A 22,135-nucleotide genomic window follows, 5' to 3' on the forward strand; every position below is an offset into this window, starting at 1 on the left:
GGATGGATGGATGGATGGATGGATGGATGGATGGATGGATGGATGGATGGATGGATGGATGGATGGATGGATGGATGGATGGATGAAACAATAGATATAACTGGATGGATGGATGGATGGATGGATGGATGGATGAAACAATAGATATAACTGGATGGATGGATGGATGGATGAAACAATAGATATAACTGGATGGATGGATGGATGGATGGAACAATAGATAGAACTGGATGGATGGATGGATGGATGGATGGATGAAACAATAGATATAACTGGATGGAGGATGGATGATGGATGGATGGATGAAACAATAGATAGAACTGGATGGATGGATGGATGAAACAATAGATATAACTGGATGGATGGATGGATGGATGGATGGATGGATGGATGGAACGATCAATGGATGGATGGATAGATAGATGGATTGATTATATATAACAATAGATAGAATGATAGAACGATCAATGGATGGCAGGATGGAAAGATGGGACTAATTTTAATAAAAATAAAATTAAAAAAAGCAAAATAAAAAGCAAAACAGCTAATGATAAATAAAAAAATATATATATAAATATATATAGAGCAAACTTCTGGGGACAAATTTGCCCGTAGTATAGCAACGTAAACCCGCACACATACACATTTAACCAGATTAGCAGTGTTCAGAAGTCAACCAAGGTCCGGCCAAGCATGAACTCATTCAAATGCTGCCATTATTCCTGTTTGCACCCCACACACACACACACACACACACACACTAATTAAGTTACCCCTGATCCCGTGAAGGCTTTTCCCTCTCCTTAGTGCCACTGATTCAATAAGACTCTTTTTTTGACTTCCCTATCGCCTCGGCTACGTTTCAACATCAAATCCCAAGTGCTGACACACACACACACACACACACACACACACACCAGCGCTACGGCACGGCTACTAAACTACATTGGGCACGGTTTCTTTGTCCTCGGCATCATTTAATTGATAAATGAGCGAGACGAGCATTGTGTGTGCAGCTGACAGTGGGCTTTTTTGTAATGTAATGACATGGCAGCGCTTGAGGTGTACACAGGGACATCTGCCTGCAGTCTGGCTTCAGAGAGGGGCATTATGGGAAGGTTAGCCGGGGCAAGCCTGAGTGAGCAGTCACAATGATGGATTCAGAAATGGCAAGTGTAACATTTGCATTCTCCTGAACTGATACAGCTGTGACAGTCGAACATGGAGCGGGCGTTAGCCTATGTCACAAATCTGTTGCTATGTGGTTGCTAGGGCATTATGGGTGATCACTAAGGATTCTTAAAGGGATAGTTCAACCGAAAATAAAAATCATTTATTCACCCTCAAGTTGTTCCAAAACTCAAAAGTTAACACCAAACCACAGAAACGTATAGATATGCACACACACAAAATCAGCTCAATTATGGGCTGCTACTAATGCAACCACACGAGTTCACATATAGCTATGAAAACAAACACATTCCCTATCTACAACTTTATACCGCACACACACTTTAAAACCACCACACACACACTCGTGTCGATGTGCACATACAGATGTTTTCTTCATTTAGCCGGTCTGTGGTCACTGAGAATGAAAGACACGTGTGCACGTGGGAAAGAGAATATTGTTTAACCCTTAGAGGTTTCAGGGATTCAAACTGCACCCGCAGATATACCTCACTCACAGCCATTTTAATCTCTAGCTGACCAAAGTATAAAGATTCAGTATTAGAAGAAGAGATTCAAGACTTTACTATTTGCCAGAAGAATTTATGTATTGTAAATAAATAAAAAAATAAAAAAATAAATACAAAACATGTTAATAAAATAAAAACAAAATAAAATACTAATAAAACAAAACATGTTAAAAATAAATAAATAAAGAAATATTTTTTTTTTTATAAAAAATAAAATACAAAAATAAAATAAAATGGTGAAATGAAATAATGAAATAAAATAAAAACAAAGCAAAACAGGCTAATACAATAAAATAAAAACAAAATAAAATTAATAAAATAAAGCAAAAACTTTTCAAAATAAATAAAAAATAAAATAAAATGTTAATAAAGTAAAACAATACAAAAACAAAAGTAAAACATGTTAATAAAATAAAAACAAATAAAATGTTAATAAAATGAAACAAAACATGTTAAAAATAAAATTAATAATAAAATTAAATTTAAAAAATAAAAAAGCTAAACATGTTAATAAAAAAACTAAATAAAATATGAATAAAATAAAATGTTAAAAATAAATAAATAAATAAAATGTTAATAAACGTTTCAAATAAATAAAAAATAATTCAAATAAAATGTTAATAAAATAAAACAATACAAAAACAAAGCAAAACAGGTTAATAAAATAAAAAAACTAATAAAATGTTAATAAAATGAAACAAAACATGTTAAAAATAAAATTAATAATAAAATAAAATTAAATAAAGCATTATTATGGATTTTGAAACTGCACCCGCAGATATACCTCACTCACAGCCATTTTAATCTCTACCAAAGTATAAAGATTCAGCATTAGAAGAATAGACTCAAGACTTTACTATTTGCCAGAAGAATTATCTACTGTAAATAAAATTTAAAAAATAAATAAAAAATAAAAGCAAAACATATAAAAAAAATTTAATTAATAAAATAAAATGTTAATAAAATAAAAAAAATAACATGTTAATAAAAATGAAAGAAAACCTGTTAAAATTAAATTAAATTTAAAATTAAATTAAATAGATGAAATAAAATAAAAACAAAGCAAAACATGTTAACAAAATAAAAACAAAATAAAATAAACAAAGCGTTAAAAATAAATAAAAATTAAATTAAATATTAATAAAATAAAACATACAAAAACAAAGCAAAACATGTTAATAAAATTAAAAAATTAAAAATATTAATAAAATGAAACAAAACATGTTAAAAATAAAATTAAATATACAATTAAATTAAATAAAAACAACGCAAAACATGTTAATAAAATAAAAACAAAACAAAATAATTTTAATAAAATAAAAACAAAAAAATAAAATGTTAATAAAATAAAACAAAACAAAACAAAACATGTTAAAAAAAAAAAAACGTAAAAAATAAAAGAAAATTATTATGGAAAAATTATTATCTATTATGGATTTTGATTTTGATTGATGTCACGTGTGAATTCCAGTGCTGACATACGTACTTGATTTGAGGGCGGATGTTGTGACCTCGATCTCGCTGCCCATGTAGGGCTGAAGGATGTTGAGCTCTGGTTCAGAGTAGTCAAGGCTGGAGAGACCCGACGCCACACTTCCCCCGGGACTCACCATCTCCCTCTGCTGGAGCTCCATCTTCTCATAAACAGCCTTCAGCTGAGGACAGACAAACACAAGTCAGATTACAGACAAGAAAACAACATGACAAAAGACATGCAGATGACATAACAGATATCAAAAAGTCAGACATTCAGTAACAGCCATGTTGCATTACTGCCATTGTTTTAACTCAAAAGAGTCATTGTTTTAACTCAAAAGAGTGTCCAGTTCTCAGAAAATAAAATAAGTTTTAAAGCTTAATTCAAAATAGTTATATTTTTTCAGAAAGGTATTATAGAAATACTTATTAATATTTTCATATGAAATAAATTAAATTGCAAATGCATTAAACAAAATAAAAACATGTAAAAAATTCTATTTTATAAATTAATTTAAATGGAAAAACGTGACTATATTTAGCATGTCTTGATGTTGGCAGTCCAATCGCATAATGAATCAAGAGGATGCTAAAAATCACAGCTGATGCAACCGCTGGTTCATTCACCACACTGGAAAGGTCAAGTCGAGTGCATTGCATTGTGGGACACAATGCTCCATGAAGTGTTCGCTGTTCACATGTTGGCAAATATAGTAATCCTGTTATTTCACGCATTCAGAAACTTAGCAAACAGCACACACTATATACACACCGCAAATATAGACGGAGTATGGTAATATGCTGTTCAGAAAATACACACACACGTACTTATCTCCTGTTGAGAGATTCTATTATTCATGCAGGTGTCTCAAACGGACCGAAAAATAGTAAGTAATTACAATCAAATGAAGGTACACAACCATCAGACAATAATTAGACACATTACACATGGCAACCATGCTTTAATTATCTATAGAACAGACTCTAATGTAACGGCTGAGAGCTTGTGTGTGAAATGCATTCGGTCGAGGAGCTTCCAGCATCTTTCCCAACCCAGTTATGATCACATAAGCACGACAGGCGGTATGATAAACAAATATAAAATGAAATTAAAAAATAAAATCCGAGCCGACAGGTGTCTGTGTTTGTGAGCACGTGCGTTAAGCATCAATGGCCAAATTAGATGTGACAAGGGAATCAGGAGCTGTCAAACATAATGTCACGGTGGCGTTATGAGCCGAGAGGAAGTCGACGGTAATGAGAGAGAATACGTGTGCGTGCGCCGTGGTCTCTGACCGTCTCGGATTGGCACGTTGACAAGCGGCCATAATTCGCCAGCCACTAATGAATTAGCACTTCCCTTCTTTGCCCGCGCTCGCCTTTCCAATCACGTCAAAGGCCTGGCAGAGGAAACAACGGCTTAATGAAAGGCAAAAAACGCCATGGAACATCAACCGTGAGGGCAGGTATAGCGAGCGCGGGAGGGTGAGAAGGAAGCTCGGTATGAAGTCATCTGCATCCGTAACTGTTTTTCAGGAAAACAATAACTGGTGACACGCGACAGGAATACGCTTCATCAATCATGGGGAAATATTGTGCCACGCTCCCCGAGCCCGGTCTCGGCGTGATTCGATGGGCTGACATTTCTCGCACTGAAAAACAAACCGAAATCGTCCAGATCAGATGGCAAAAAGTGAGAGAGAGGGAAAAAGTAATCTCAGGGAATCACTTCTTCACGGGTTTGATAGATGGCCGTCTTTCTGTGCGTCTTCCTCTCAGTGCTTCATACCTGATCAAACTCTATTTCTGGGCCTGAAGCGTGCGGGCTGAGATATTCATCACCGCAGCTGTGTATATACACACACACTGCACATCATTCCTGAAGGATCGACGAGGTGTGTGACTCACAGAAAAGTGCGCATGTCAATTTCAGCTAATCACAGAGCAGCAAACTGGACAAAAAAACGATAAACTCCTTCCTTCATAACAGTAGCTGGGCAATAAGCTGCCTAATGCTTTAAAACAGCACTGGAATAGCGTTAATGATGGATGGCAGGTCACAGATGTCTCTCGTGAGGGCCGTAACATGAACACACTCTCGGCTTTTCAACTCCACTGAGATGCATTCATCACCGACACGACCTCTGAGAGGATTTGCCAATGTGTATGTATGTATTAACTGTAGAAGCTTGTTTCCGCCACAGAATAAAAAATACTGACTTTTTTTTCCCTCGCAATTGCAAATTTACATCTTTTTTTCTAAGAACTGCAATTGCGAGTTATTGTCAAAATTGTGGGATATAAACTCACAATTCTGAGAAGTATTTTTTCCCCTCAGAATTAAACTTTATAACTCGCAATTGCAAATTTATACATCACAATTCTGAGAAAAGAAGTCATGTGAGTTAAAGGACAACTACGGTGAAAAATGAACCTAGGGGTAATTAACATGTTTGGTTACCGAGTAGATCGTTCTCTGGGATGCGTTTTCATGAAAATCGAATGTAAAGAGTTTTATCTCTAAAAACAGATTAGCTTATAACACTAGTCTATGGGGCATATAATAAGTAAAATTAAATCGCTAGTTAATCCCACTAACAAGGCTCAAAATAGCCTCACACTAACACGGTAGCATAATGAGGGTCCCTACATGCAAACCGAAGCATTGAGAACTTTGTAAGTGTACAAACAGTTTAATAAGAAGATACTTTATAAAGACAGTACATCACGCGTATACAGACAGGAGCCATCTTGGAAAACAGTCTCGACGAGTCGAGCCACGAACGCTGTGCTAAGCTGAACTTAATTCCTATCGACCAGCTCACTTAGCACAGCGTTCGTGGCTCGATTTGTCGACCATGTGTTAATTACCCCAGGTTTTCACCGGAGTTGTCCTTTAAAGGGGTGAACTGAGAAATATACATTTTCTTGAGCTTTTGGCATATAAGGATGTGTTTCCACCACATGACTTTCCCCAGGAACTAGGGACTTTGGGTGGTACTCAGTGTGTTTCGACCGCAGGAATCAGGGTCTAAATGAAGTTCCGGGTAGATATTTCCCCCTCAGAACGGCCCTGCTAGCTGGGACTTAGGCGCTGAACATGCTGATTGGTTGGCATTTTATTTCAACTATTTTGGTGCGTGCACACTAGGGCTGTCAACGAATATTCTAAATTTGAATATATATTCGAATAGTTTTCAACGGCGCTCGCCGTTGTGCTATTCTTTGAAACGACCGAGGGCGACTCGGAGTAATTGTTCTATAAACCATCAGAAAAAAAGCGTAGAGAAGAAGTGGGCTAATGTACACAGGTGGCGATATTTATTTTAGTACACTTCACTGAAAACCACACTACAAAAGAATCATGTCAAACGGATCAAAATAAACCTTGATATTACTTGTGACATGAGAACAAAATGTATGTAGAAATGTAACGTTAACGTATACAACTAAGTTTATGATCTCTTAAATGTTTCCTAGCACTTTTGTGAGTTTTCATTTAGTTTTGTGAACTTTTCTTTATTAAACGGCTTGTTTATGCTTTTGTAGGCTCATTTTGTAAATATAAGCAACTAATTTGTATGTGCAAACTGGACCACCCTTACTTTGCATCGCCCACCACAAGCTCTTTGTCTGCAACCTGTCTGCAACACGACAAGAGGCCATAATGGAGAAATTAATTTCGTTCATTTGTAAGGACATGAGACCGATCAGTGTCGTAGATGGGGCAGGCTTCAGGGAGTTCTGTCAAGCAATGGAACCGAGGTACCCTATTTAACGTTAAACAGAAACATTACTAAAGTGTAGGCTACTGTACTGACTGAATAGATAGTGCATGAATAAAGGATAAATGCACTGCTTCCACTGGTTTATTTACCGTTTCATGTCAAGGAAAAGTTCCATGTTTACCACAGCACAGTTCGCTTTGGAGCGTTCAATAATATGCTGTAAAACTTCAATTATCATTTGTTTCAATTACTGAATGAAGTAGGGATGTTAACCGATGACCGTTTGACCGATGGTTGACCGTATCAACGTTAACCGATTGTTGTCGGTAAAAAAAAAAAAAAAGAAGTGATCTCTAAATTAGGCTATTATAGACAGTGGACTAAACGCTACTACAGTTAGCCATCTCATTCCAAAATCTTTTTTTGTGAAGTGAACAAATCCCTCACACTCAATTTTTCATAACTCGCCTGTTTGTACTTAATAAACCAATAAAAACATTTGGCGCGAGGTCACAGCGTTTGGGTTTGCACGCTCACAAGGTTTGCAAAAAGTAAACAGGCTAAAACACTAGAGGTTAGAGCCAGGGCAGACAACAGTATGAAGCGTGCAAAGAAAAGTAGTGTGTGGGACCATTTCACCAAAAAGAATGACACAGATGTAAGTTGCAACTTGTGTGATACAGTGCTTAAATACAGTAGTAGCACATCATCTATGATGTATCACCTGAAAACGCGACACCCGCAAGCCTCTTCGGGTGAGAAAGGTAGCCTAAGCCAACCTACCGTGTTATCTATGCTAGCTGGTAGCCTCGAACTAAAGCGGCGTCTCTCTTCGGAGCTGTCATTTTCTTAAATGAGCCGCGGCAATGTTTCAAATGAGCTTCTAACGCTAGACAAATGCCTAATTTTTCAACGCGATCACCTTGAACCCAAACCATTTCGAAACTAAGGAGCCATTTGTCCTCCGATTACAAACAAGCTCCTCGGCGCCGCTTTGCGGGACTCATGTTTCGCGCTGTAGTAGGGGTGCACCGATCCGACTTTTTCAGTCCCGATACCGATACCGATGCCTGGGCTTTGTGTATCTGTCGATACCCGATACCGATCCGATATATTGTTGAATTAATAATAAACTTCTCTTCCACCTTATACCTTCCTTGAAGAGACTAAAGGCACCAGACTTTACTAACTAAACATAACTAAGACAAAATAACAGATGTATGTAAGGTGTTGAATTCTTATTTATTTAAAAAACAATTGTGCATTCAAATCTAAAATAGAATGTAATCTAACTTCTTTAAATAAATAAAATGTAGCAGTGGAAACAAAAAACAGTCAAACATACAATAGTAATCTGACAGTTACCAAACATTTTTTACACTACAGATAATTGTTTTGGTATATAATCATATCAATATTAAAAAGTAGCATTACAAATTAACAAATAGGCTAGTCTAATTTTCTACCATATGCAATTTAATAAAAAATTTCAGCTAGCTAATAACAACTTTGTTCTGGTTTCACCTCACTCCAGATTAAATGATTGTAGGCTAGGCCTATTTATTTTACTACACATTGTCAACAGAAATAAGATGAAATACTGTTGATAATTAAAAATAATTCTTACTACCCACTCTTGCTAAAATGGGTAAGCACACTTGTGTTCTCATTTCAGTTGCGTTCTGAGTAAATTAATAAACTGAGTTCATGAGTTCAGTGTTGGACAGATCAGTTGTTCTAACCAGTCGTTAAAATGATTCGGTTCAAAGGAGTCATTAGGTCACGAATCGGACATTAGCAGACGCGTTGTGTGCGAATCCCGTCTGTTAGAACATCGCGAAAGATGTCAACACACAGAAAACACTTCATAACTGGATATAATTTGTCTCCCGCTTATTGAAAGTATGCTTTATGTCAGCTGGTCAGAGAAGAGTCAATGTTTTTTGAGCGCAATTCACACCCAGTGATAATTCAAGGACAAAATTGTCCGAATGTGTCACGTGCAACATGGTTTCGGTCTTCCGAGCTTTTGATTTGGATTAATATGTGAAATATGAGAGCGAACACTGATTATTTTGAAGACCCAGAGAGCGCGCGCGGGGGAGGAGCTCTCAGATCGGTCTCTCTGTCACTCAGTCACAAGCGCAGCATCTGTTCTACATCACTCGTAAATCACAATAACTCATCAAATTAGGCTTTGGCCGTCAAAAAAATGTCAATGCAGGAAAGACCCTTACTTTGCAGTAATACTCTCGAAACAGCGACGAACTAGTTGGCGTGGCAAGCGTGAAATATCTCCTCCACACAGCCGAGTCTCTTCTAGCATGCGACACACGTGAAGCTGACGAATGACGTCGGTTCTGCTGCGACGGAAAAAAACACCTGGATCGGCTTGTGGATCTGTTCATTTTTCTGATCCCCGATCCAGCTATTTTGTCAGTATCGCGGCCGATATCCGATCCTAATATCGGATCGGTGCACCCCTACGCTGTAGGGGATTTTAAAAAAGTGACGTGGAAGGCAGGCGGCGGCCCAGGGACAGTGTGTGTGTGAGAGCGGGAGGCAGAGCGGCAGAGAGATGCGACAGAGTTGCGAAATTGCAGGCGCGGCTGTTATTTCAAATAGCGCAGCATATTTTAAACTAATCGGTTAACCGGTTTCAACCGGCTAATGAGGCTCGGTGGTCGGTCAAGAAAATGTTTAGTTTTCGCCATCCCTAGAATGAAGCCTGCTATATTTGGGAAAAGAGTCTCGACCTTAAATTGCTTGCACAACACTCTTGATCAGCACTCAAAATGTGTTCATTTAAACCGTTATGCGCAGAGAGCGTGAGGGTGAGGGCGAGAGAGAGTGAGGTCTGCGGTCTTGGCCATCAGTTGATTTACTTGTTTCTGTGTAGGTTATACGTTGTCAAATATGTTTAAACTTAAATAGACTACCTATACAAGTAGTTATGTCTCTTTGTATTAATTTGTCCTGTTATTGACGTAATGCGCGTCATTGACCAAATGCGCAACCAGATGTTCGAATATTCGTGTTTTTTTTAGAGGGAATATTAAAAATGTACTTAATGTCCAATAATTTGTTGAACTTACTTAAAACAGTTAAGTAATCTGAACTATTTGCATGCTATGCCTTCATTACTTAGAGAACCCTAGTAAACAGTACTTGACTGGTTTGAGTACCATTTTGCCAAAGCAGAAAAAACAAGCGGGACGGCAAAGAGTTTTTGAGGCGGGGCAATTTTTAACAGACTTTTCACTCATTTCCTCCATTTCCTATCACCATAATTGTGATCAGAGTTCCCTTTGGTTGGGATGTGTGAATTAATGATATATAACTATATTTCATGTCAAATAATGATCTTTTAAAAACATTTTTGCTAATATTTATGGTATAACCTTTTAATTGGGTTGATATAATCCCTCTATTTTTGTGACAATAGCAATTGACCATGCTTGAGGGAGTCACACACAGACTTCAACATTCAGCATGCAAAACACAACAATGGTTACATGGATTGTTTTTAATATAATTTTTTTACTATTATTATTGTTAAGACCTTTACCATTTTTGCTGTCGTTATTGGGGTTATACTGACAAAAGACAAATAGTAAAATAAAGCCAAAAACTCTGGGAATACACTTCCTCAGATCACAAATAGAATTAAGTTAACTAAATTTAAACGGTTTTAGTAAGAACAACTTAATGCAATTAAGTAATGCTTACTTAATTGAATTAAGGCAACGAGTTTGCACAATTTAATTGAGTAAACTGAACAAATTTGTTTTTACAGTGCAGTAAGAGTTGTTTGCTATTCAAATCAACAATTAAGTAAAAAAAAAAATAAGACAGATAGACTGTTGACAAGGTTCAGGCTTTATTAGCTTAGAGGACGAAATCCAGCGGGAACTGGACTAATCTTCGCAGTACTTTAGACCGCGATGGAAACACAGACACCAATCAGTCGCAATTTCAGTGCAGACTTTTACAATTTGGACTTGACAGTAATGTGACAATATTTAAGTAATTGTGTTCATTCTAATGCCTGATCTGTGATCAGTGACGAAATAAAGTGATACATCTGTGAAAAGTAATTTGCACTGACATATCTTAAAATATGTCAAAATATGCCATTGTTCAGTCTCAAGATGCACACCAGTAATGTTTTTCTTTTTCTTTTTCTAAAGCACATTTGTAAAAGCTACTTAAATGTCCTGATTGAACTAATGCCTAATCCTGGCTTAATCTAAGCCCTGTCTGTGAAACCAGGCCTTAAGGTAAAAAATGTGAGATATAAAGTAAATTATGGCATATAAAGTTGCAGTTATCATTGTATCATTGTGCCATTTAAAGTCATAATTGATATATAAAAGCCATACTTGTGAGATAGCAAGTCACTTGTGGCATATAAAGTCACAATTCTGACATGTGCAGTCGATTTTGTGGCATATAATGTCAAAATTGTGAGACAAAGTTGTAGTTGTAGTAAGGTCAGATCCAGATGTTGGCTGATCGGGTTTGGCTCACTGTCGTCACCTCGTTTTATCTCAAACGTGTTCAGTGGAATAGAAATCTTAATGAAAGATGTACAAACAGGCCACAGTTGCCCAAACGATATTAAAACCTTCCTGCAACTTCTTAAAACTACTCAGCTGGCACAAACTTTCTTCTCACTCATGCCACAAACCATGTGAATTGATTTGCATTCAAGATAGCAGCCATCTCGCAGATATCGGCCTGAGGAAACATGATGTCAAACAATGCTGACTAATGTCACTTCCTTGTAATCCATTACCTGCTCCACCTGCATGCTAATAAGAGATGGAGCCGGTTGTCATGCCAACCCCACCTGCCAATCAACGTCTAGGTCACGTCGCCATTGCTAGTGAATGAGCCATTCAGAAATATTTGGATGCTTTTGAGCATTATAGTGGAGAATAGAATAATATTTAAATAGCTGATGTAAGACATCTTTACAAAGGAGGCAAGACACTAGTTTTGGAATAGAGAACATTTCTAATTTCTCTTCCAGAATTGTCCTTCCTTTATTAGAGGCCTACGGAATTCAATCAGTTTAAAAAATAAAATAAGAAATTAAATTTGGATTTGGTTTTAATGTTTTAATTCTAAAATCTAAAAGTATGTTTAATCAATTGAATTCATAACATTAATATTTTAACAATGAATTATACTCTGAACAAAATTATAAATAGTTTTTGCCCCCATTTTTCATGAGCTGAACTCAAAGATCTAAGACTTTTTCTATGTACACAAAAGGCCTATTTCTCTCAAATATTGTTCACAAATCTGTCTAAATCTGTGTTAGTGAGCACTTCTCCTTTGCCGAGATAATCCATCCACCTCACATGTGTGGTATATCAAGATGCTGATTAAACAGCATGATTATTGCACAGGTGTGCCACAATAAAAGGCCACTCTAAAATGTATCTGGTGTAGATGGATTATCTCAGCAAAGGAGAAGTGCTCACTAACACAGATTTGTGAACAATATTTGAGAGAAATATGCCTTTTGTGTACAAAGAAAGTCTTAGATCTTTTGAGTTCAGCTCATGAAAAATGGGGGCAAAAATAAAAGTGTTGTGTTTATAATTTTGTTCAGTGTATTTTTAACAATAATAGTGCCTTATGAAATCTGTTTTATTTTTTCTAAAATTCTGTGTTGTTCATAGGGCTGGGCAATTTTTTTTCTTTTTTCGATTAATCGTATTTGAAAATGTGGTTTTATAATCTAATACAATTTATTATCGAAACAATTTGTTAATGGAATGCATATAAAAAAAACGATTTAATCAATCTTTTTAAATGTAATCAAATGAAATTTGAACAATTTCCAAACAACGAGCAGAGGTTTACTGCTTAAATAAAATATTTTTAAAAGTAAAGTTTTAATAAACTGTATTATCGTTGTTATTATTGCTTTGAGAAGTGCATTCTACAGTACAATAATGACATATTTCAGTCATAATTTGTCGGTTTGAGTTTGTGTGTATCTGATGATAGTTTTCTCAAATGAAATGGTAAAATGCTAGCCTGGATGCCAGCCGAACTTAGCCCCGCCCACAACATTTTTACTCGGGCAGTTCGGTCTGGAATTGATCCATAGAGAAGTAATTATGCCCGAACAGAAACTGTTCGGACCAATGAAATTGTCAGGGCGGCTTTAGACGATGATGGACAGATGATAAACAGTAACGTAATCATCCACGTCATCAAAGAGCGCTTGGGTTGAATTTGTTCTAATCCTAAACGGAGAACTTGTTCATATATGCATTCACCTTTACTATTTCTCTCAGAAATGATGATTGTGTTGGTAAGTACTCTGTGTATCCTTAAATTATTTTTTTACAACACCGGCAAAGATCGTTTACACTCATCTTTTTCTTCTAACGTTAGGCTACTTATTCCAGCGTGCGTGCAGGGTTGCCAAGTTTTTACAACGAAACCCGCACAATTGCTAACGTTCCTCAAAACTAGCCAAAAACAAGCCCAATAGCTTTCCAGGGGGGGGGGTTCTCCGGGAAAAAAGGCATTTGGGGGGTAAAATATGTGTTATGTTGGCAGGGCTGGCAGCTAAAAATCGAATTCCTGGGTCTGTATATCAAATAATTGGGGTCGCTTCAACCCGCGGACATGGCAACACAGTGCAGTTGAGTTCTGTTGACATTTGACAACTAACGTTATGCGTCGCTCCGTTGCTCTGATTGGTTGTAGGTCTATCCAATTGAGGTCTTTCCTGGTTCGGTTGAAACACGCCCCATAATCACAGCCCAACGGAGCAGTATCAGACTCATATTCTGACTAGAATTGAGTATGACGACGTCAGGCTAGTAGGGCCCTATGATTTCCGCGATCACCGAATCGCGGACGGAATCGCGGAATTGGCATATTAACGCGGAATCTATTGTTAACGCGGAATTTCCCGGAATTTGACATATTTGGAATGAAATGCGGTTTTGTGTGGGAGAAGAACGTATGTCTGGGGAAAATGCAGACCGGGGGAAGCAAATCTGGGCGACTCAACCCCTCCCGTCATTTCAGCTCCGCCTTCAAAACAATGAAAGTATGGTGAAGCGGCTCACCACGGCTCTGCTTTCATCAGCGGAAAAGTTAAGAAACTCAACGCTAAAGCCCCGTTCACACCGCCCTCAGTACAGAGCCGAGCAGTTCCCTCAGGTAGTGCTTGCTGTATTTTGCCTTGTTTTTAATGCACTTCAATGTACTGTATGGAAAATAATGCCTTAAATGAACTTGAGAGAAAATGAGATGCGCGGATCAGCGCGTCTTATGCTGCCTTCACGTGCTCTCGGAATTATCGTAATATACGAGTTTCCTAGGTAAACATTGCACATGAACGCCCTCACATTTTGAAACTTGAATGCAATGCGCTCGTAATCACGACTTCAGAAGTCGGAATCATCAAATTTCCGATAGCACGTGAAGGCAGCATTATCCACATCATGTTCAGAAGCGGCTGTTCTTAAAGTGACAGGAGCACTGATAATGTCTGTCATTAATGTTCAAAGAACAACGGGAACAGAAGATTGTAGTTTTAATGATGATTCATCTATATTTCACTTATTATTTATGCAGTTAAGAAAGGTGTTGATAACTTTATTCAATTTCTGTGTAGACTATGACAGGGAAGGCCACAGGTAAATATAACATTTATTATAATGGGTTTATGTAAAGATTGTTTTAAGTTCAATTAAATTAAAAGTTATTTTTTAAAGCCTAATAAATGGTGAAATCGGTAGCTTTCAGTTATACTGTAATGTAACGTCATCAATGTTTCATATAGACATTAATATCAGTGATACTGGCCTTCATTCATAAAAAGATGCCATTACAACACACATTTAAAATATGCTGTCTTTAAATTGTTTCTAAATTAATTTGGAGAGTAACTGAAATTATTACAATATCAAAATATTAAAAACTCCAATGTTTTTAATTGCAATTAATCATGATTAATTACAGAAAAAATGCAATTAATTCTGGGTTTTTTTTAATTATCAATTCACAGCACTAATATCTAGTTGTGACTTGAAGTGCTTAGAGTGCAGTGTTATGTTGCAGTATTTGTCCTGAAAAGTAAATGTGATGTTTGTTACCTGTTTGATGTTTGTCATTCCTATTTTATGTTTTATGTTCTATTATATTAACATTAAAAACACTCTTTTTACGACTAAAATAACAGTTAAGGGTAAAAAAAACTGAATTTGCAAAAATTAAAACGGAAAAAAAAGGAATTAGCAAAAATTAAAACGGAAAAAACGGAATTTGGGAAAAAATAAAACGGAATTTGGGAAAAAATAAAACGGATTTCATAGGGCCCTAGGCTAGTAAAATGCTGGTAAAGTGACTTAAATATATTCACAGACACTAGTCCGTATCATGATCTGATTACGTATAAAGGATTGATTTATTCTTCGAAATTTTGCCCAATTACGTGACATTCTGCATTATACCATGAATAAAAATTTTATGACAGAATAAAAAAAAATTCTGTCTGTTTTCTGCATCGCAGAAATCATCACGGCCTACTTTATATCACTTTCCTAATTTTCACTCCCATTCCCTGTATAGTCTTCCATCTTCTCAATCTCTCCCCCTCCAGATGACAAATAAACCTGACATAAACTCTCTCTAAATCTCCCGCTGTGATCGCCCACAGAGGGGCATCGACATCAATCACACCCGCGTGACCTGCGCTGAGGCCTTCACAAACAGACACTCTGCACACACAAACAGGTGAAATCCTTGGAATGTGATTGCGGTGATGTCGTGCAAACAAGGCTGGAATTACAGGGATTAAGAAGGAGATCAGACTAATCTGAGATCGGCCGCCATGTGTGTGCTGAACATCGGCTCCAGGTGTGTGAGATTACCTCTCGAAAAGACGCACCTGGACCGTGGCTTCCGCCCCCAGAGGGTATTGGGTAACCGCTAAAACACAAACACACACATTCGTGTGCACAGAAAAAATACAGTCCACATGGCAACATAGTTGAAGGTTTATGCATGTAAACCTTCAACTATTCAACTACCTTCAACTAATAAAAAAAAAAAAAAAAAAAAATCCTGTGTGTTCTGTGTTAGATTAACTGAGACTTGTTACAGCACTTGCATACTGTAGCCTCTGACTGTTGTAGTTGCTTCTATTGCTCTCATTTGTAAGTCGCTTTGGATAAAAGCGTCTGCTAAATGACTAAATGTAAATGTAAATGTAATGTATGTCTGTGATAATAATGCAAAAAATATTATTGGTGGTGTTTGCTAAGGCAAAAAGGCAAATATCATTCACATTTTCAAGTTAAAATAATAAATCAAATTATGTTAAGTTATAAATGATTAAATTATAAATAAAATAATAAAATAAATTTGTGAATAAACACTTTTTAAAAGAATAATAGAGAAAGATTATTCAGAAATAAATAACTGCATAAATAAATGAATGCATGCATAAATGCAAATAAATAAATGCATGAATGAGTGCATACATACACACATAAAAATAAAATAAATCATATAAAGCAATATTCAAAGCTGATATGAAAATGTGACAAGTGGATTATATATATTAATGTGACTGACTCATTTATAGAAAGTATGTACTGTATAAATGCTAATAGACTAAAATCACGGAGTGAAAATTAATAAATTTATTTATTTAATGTATTTTATCATATTAATGTTGCTGCCATTTTCTAAAAGCAATAAGGCTTATCGTTTGAATACAAAGCAGTATAATAAAAGATGACAATGTTTAATAAACAAATAAATGTATTGTTTATTTTCTCATATTCATGACATTGCAGCCTGACAATGTATTCCTTGTACATTGCATTCTCACTTATTTTTTGCTTCATACTCTCTCCCTCACACACACATTTCTAATCTCAGTTGAATTCCTCTTTAACAAAGTGTTGGAGACACAGAGACAGGCTGCGAACACTCAGGAAATGAAGCACCTCATTCACAGTCTTTGAAGAGAACATGACGCCTGACCCCTGCTAATCAAACACACCTACGGCTCTGCATGTGTCTGCGAGTGAGAGAGACGCCTAATTTTACCATATGTACTGAAAACCTGCAGTAATATAGTGGTAAGTGTCAGATAACGAGAGAACATGACTTGAGTGGCCACCGGAGACAAATGAAAAGAAGTACCATGGTGCATTGATAGTATCTTGGAAATACTATAGATTTTGAGATATAGTATATACACACATATACATTGTTTGTGTGTGTGTGTGTGTGTGTGTGTGTGTGTGTGTGTGTGTGTGTGTGTGTGTGTGTGTGTGTGTGTGTGTGTGTGTGTGTGTGTGTGTGTGTGTGTGTGTGTGTGTGTGTGTGTGTGTGTGTGTGTGTGTGTGTGTGTGTGTGTGTGTGTGTGTGTGTGTGTGTGTGTGTGTGTGTTTCTATCCCAATGGGGACTGCAACCTGAATGCACACACACTCATGGGGACCCGTGTCACCGTGGGTTCGTAAATTGATGTCCCCCTGAGGAAGCAAGCTTATAAAATCACACAGAATTAGTTTTCTTTTTTTGAAAATGTAAAAATGCAGAAAGTTTTCTGTGATGGGTAGGTTTAGGGATAGGGTTAGCAGGGGTCTTCAACATTTTTCAGGACAAGGACCCCTTAGGCGAAAGAGACATGGAGCAGGGACCCCCAAAACAAAATGTGTCAAACATAGAGCTACACATTAAGCATATAGCCTTCGATATTAATCAGTCCCTCCAGAAAAACGCGATTATGCGATCGCGTGATTTAACGCATAAACAGCCAAAGTCCGCATATTCATGCGGGGGCCGCATTTTTTCAAATACGCCGCACTTTCGCCGCATAAATTGCCTATTTCCGCGTGCAAAATATGCGGGGCTATCATGATTTCATAATCCCCGCATTTTCGTTGCAAAAAAGTCATATATATTAGCAGAAAGTTGAAAAATGTTCGTTTACTTCACACAAGAGCCGCCATTTCCGCCTATTGCCATGGGAACGTTTTGAAGTGACGTGATTACCCGACGCTAACGTCATCGAAACCATAGATACCGGTGAAACCATGATGAAGCACAAACTCCCATTGGCCAACAAAAATAACAGCAAAAGAGCAAAGCAGTTTCCCTGTGTGCTGACTGATTTCAAAACACAGCTTTGTAGCGTTATGAATCAATGAGTCGATTCAGCGGTTTGAAGCGTTATGAATCAATGAGTTGATTCAGCGGTTTGAAGCGTTATGAATCAATGAGTCGATTCAGCGGGTTGGATCGCCAAAGTCACGTATTTCAGCAGTTTGACACGCGATCCGAGTCATGAATCGACTCGATGATTCATAGCTTCATGATGCTGTGTTTTGAAATCAGTCATCACTATATAAGTCGTTATTTAGTTTTTTTTGCACACAATAACTATTATCGTCGCTTCATAAAGTTGTTGTAGAACCACTGTAGTGAGATGGACTTTGTAACGACGTCTTTAGTAGGCTACCTTTTATGGGTCTTGAGAGTGTACATTGTGCCAATGGAGGCCTTTCTGAGCCATCGGAATTCAACTAAAATATCTTAATTTGTGTCCGACAACATAAAAGGAAGTCATTAATGACAGAATTTTCATTTTTAGGTGAACTAACCCTTTAAGAGATTGCACTTTGTGCATTGGAAGCACTCAAATGTCTGTTTTGTATAGCGACATCTGTAAAACAGGAAGTTATTTATTAATTTTTTCAGAAGTTGTAGCATATTCCTTTTGTAAAGCTACAGAACTTGATTGACTAAATGTTTTGTAAATTTGAGCCATTATTAAGGTCTTCAATAAAACAAGATGAGAACTTAAATATTCCAGCACTTTCTGTGATGTAGTGCTTTTTTTCTCTTTCTCATCAAACCGCAGTTTTTGCAAGTTCCCGCAATTTTATCGCATAAAATTGCATAAATATCCCGCATTTTTCATCGCATTTTTTAAGAAAACGTGCCGCATAATCAAGGATTTTTGCCCGCAACAATCACAAAAAAAAGCCGCATTTTTCTGGAAGGACTGATTAATAGATACTAACTATATTATGATTACGAATAAGTTATATTATGTTAAGACAGTCGATCAGAACTATGCACTTTATTTGTTGTTGCATGCATGACTGTATATTACTTTTCATAGTTAAAATTGAGATTTGTGCATCATAATAAACAACATGCTGCGATAAATGTTTGATGTTTGCATTTGTTGAAAATTATTTTAATTGATTTGCAGTCATACATTTATTTTACTAATCAGATGGACCATTAAACATTTACCTGAACCTTTTCTAAACATTTTATTTTTTTAACCTATTAGTCTGCATTTACATCGCGTATCTATTATATACATGCCATATTTTTATTCCATGCTAGTTATTACTGTCAATTGCAATTTCGAGAGTGAATCACGCATTTATATGTAGACGTCACGGTAACAGTTTAGAATAATAGTCATTAGTTAACATTAGTTAATGTATTAACTAACACGAACTAACCATGGGCAGAACATTTTTTACTGTATTTGTTCATCTTTGTTAACGTTAGTTAATATAAATCCAGCTGTTCATGGTTTGTTCATGTTAGTTCACAGTGCATTAACTAATGTTAACAAGATTTTAATAATGCATTAGTTAATGTTGAAATTAACAAAGATTAATAAACGCTTTATAAGTGCAGTTTATTATTAGTTCATGTTAACTAATGTTAACTAGTGACCATTATTCTAAAGTGTTACCGACGTCACTTCTAAAACGTTGCAACGTGTAATTGGCCGTCATTCCTATTAGCAGCATGAAAAACAATACTTTTATTCAATGGATTATAGCTATATTGCCTCAAAGCAGGAATTTACAATCACAATTAAGCTGTCACTCATCTCAGTTCTCAATCTCACAGAGTTCCATCCAAATCAGTAAAGTTGTCTTAATTACATTGTGTCTTTGTTTGGATTCGCGAGAGCGAGCAGAACTCAGCACTGAATAAAAAGCGTTTTGAGTAGGGCTGTGAGATATTGAAGAAAAATGCGGTATGCGATATCCTTGTTAAATAATGCGATATTCGATACAATATTGCTTTAAGTGTGTAAAATCTATTTCTTTCCCAAACTGATATCTTTCACTTAAAGAATAACCGACTGTGTTTACATGAAAACATCAAGACAGCCATTTTGATATAACTGTGTGTATTTGACAGTTCGAGTGTGTAACACGACGGGGGGGGGAACGGCTTGTGCGCACGTTTTGGTGTGTGTGTGTTTGTCAGACAGTAGACAGCACGAGACTACAAGGAGTTGTTTCTCGCAAGTTATTGCGTTTAATAACTCTTTTTAACGTCAAGCAAGTCACATAAGTAACATAAGTCACATAAGTAACAGTCGTTTGCCCAGTCTATTCTCTGCTAATGCTTCGACCTAAAGCGTGCACTTTTCACAATGTTGAAGTAGCCTATTAAAATCATTCAGATATTGCGTGCCCTTGCGATATGTAAATTTGCGATATTTCGATATATTGTGCAGCCCTAGTTTTGAGCAGTGAGTGGATTTCAACTTCAACACCTCTGAATGGCCATTGCATTCCAGAGATTAACAAGCATGTCTTTGATTGGCTACATTTCTCACCATTGCATAACTGTCCATAGGAACATTTCACATTCTCCAGAGCACAAACGCAATGTTTGCCAAATCTGTTTCATGAGTTTCATCAATAATATTATACTATTACAGTATCAACGGAGTGTGTGTGTGTGTGTGTGTGTGTGTGTGTGTGTGTGTGTGTGTGTGTGTGTGTGTGTGTGTGTGTGTGTGTGTGTGTGTGTGTGTGTGTGTGTGTGTGTGTGTGTGTGTGTGTGTGTGTGTGTGTGTGTGTGTGTGTGTGTGTGTGTGTGTGTGTGTGTGTGTGTGTGTGTGTGTGTGTGTGTGTGTGTGTGTGTGTGTGTGTGTGTGTGTGTGTGTGTGTGTGTGTGTGTGTGTGTGTGTGTGTGTGTGTGTGTGTGTGTGTGTGTGTCAGCAGTAGCAAGACATTTTCAAATGAAATTAATTGTCACAGTCGCAATTACGCAACATACTGTATGGCACACTAATATTCATTTTCTGCAAAGTTGAGCATCCTTATATTGGAAAAAATTAAATACAATTTAAAAGTGAAGACAATCTATTTACTTGCATGTCATGTAAATATTAACCAATATCAGAGAACCACAAACATGCAAATGTGTCGCTAAATTATTGAAATATTAAAGTTCAAATCTCAGAGGGTACTTTAAAAAAAATTATTCAGGTCTAAGGGGTTTGACTGACCCCAAAAAAATCTAGAAAATGTTGTGCTGTAAAGGAATTGAAATGAAAATGAAAAGGACATATACCAAAGGGGAATAAAGCAAAGAATGAAACAGAAAAAATATGTGAGCAAGAGCAGGTCAAAGAGGAAATGGTTATTGTGGCGGCACTGCTCCACAGGTATCTGCCGCCCCCTTCTCTCCTTAATCACTCCTTCCATTTGAGCGTCAGCCCCTCTGGTGCCTCTGAGGGGGGTAAATGTGCCACTGAAGGGGGAACGGATGGAGGGTCTTACGAGAGGGTGAAAGAGAGCAGCTGGCATTAGCTTAGCGTTAGAGAGAGCTAATTATTAGACCGTTGGAAGGGGGGGGGGATACATGACGGATGTGTTTGCATGAGCTTCTTGATGAATGAGTGGGCTTTTTTAACGTGAGCTACTTTGTTGGAAGCACAATGTGCCAAAATCCCCCCGGGCCTATATGGTGTGTGTGTAAGATTAATGACAAATTTACCCTTTCTCTTTATGAATGCTTATAAATAATAATAAGACCTGTCACATCGTAGGGTGCGCTGTGCAAGCGCAGCTGCCTTTTACTGGAACCTGCAGTAAATCAAAGCGTGTGTGTGTGTGTGTGCGCGTGTGGAGGGGGCTGTTCTCCGTTCGGATCTGTGCTTCAGGGGGTTTATGAGGAATCTCGGCTGCGACACACGTTTGGAAACATGTTGAATGTGTGTGAACTCGACTTCAGCGCTGAAACTCGCTGTGATGTTTCGTTCCCTTTTCTGAGCAGCTGGGAAACACGCAGCTAGGTCAATGACAAATTATAACCATGAGGAAATGATGATGAAAATGTTTTAAAAAATGCATTCATTATGTTTGGTTTTATTGTTTTTGCAAAAACAAAAAGTTTTAGTA

The 22,135-nt window shown here is 37.0% G+C and overlaps 1 protein-coding gene across 1 annotated transcript in view; it reads right to left on the reverse strand.

The window, feature by feature from the left end:
• The window catches only part of pard3ba (par-3 family cell polarity regulator beta a), a 277,652-nt gene that overhangs the window by 206,662 nt on the left and 48,855 nt on the right, over positions 1 to 22,135 (reverse strand). Inside the window, exon 3 of the mRNA XM_079811668.1 lies at positions 3,187 to 3,355. Within this exon, the coding sequence (XP_079667794.1) occupies positions 3,187 to 3,355 (169 nt within the window). The remainder of the gene's footprint in view (positions 1 to 3,186; positions 3,356 to 22,135) is intronic.

Source organism: Gobio gobio (assembly GCF_949357685.1).
Source record: "Gobio gobio genome assembly, chromosome: 3".
Classification (NCBI taxonomy): domain Eukaryota; kingdom Metazoa; phylum Chordata; class Actinopteri; order Cypriniformes; family Gobionidae; genus Gobio; species Gobio gobio.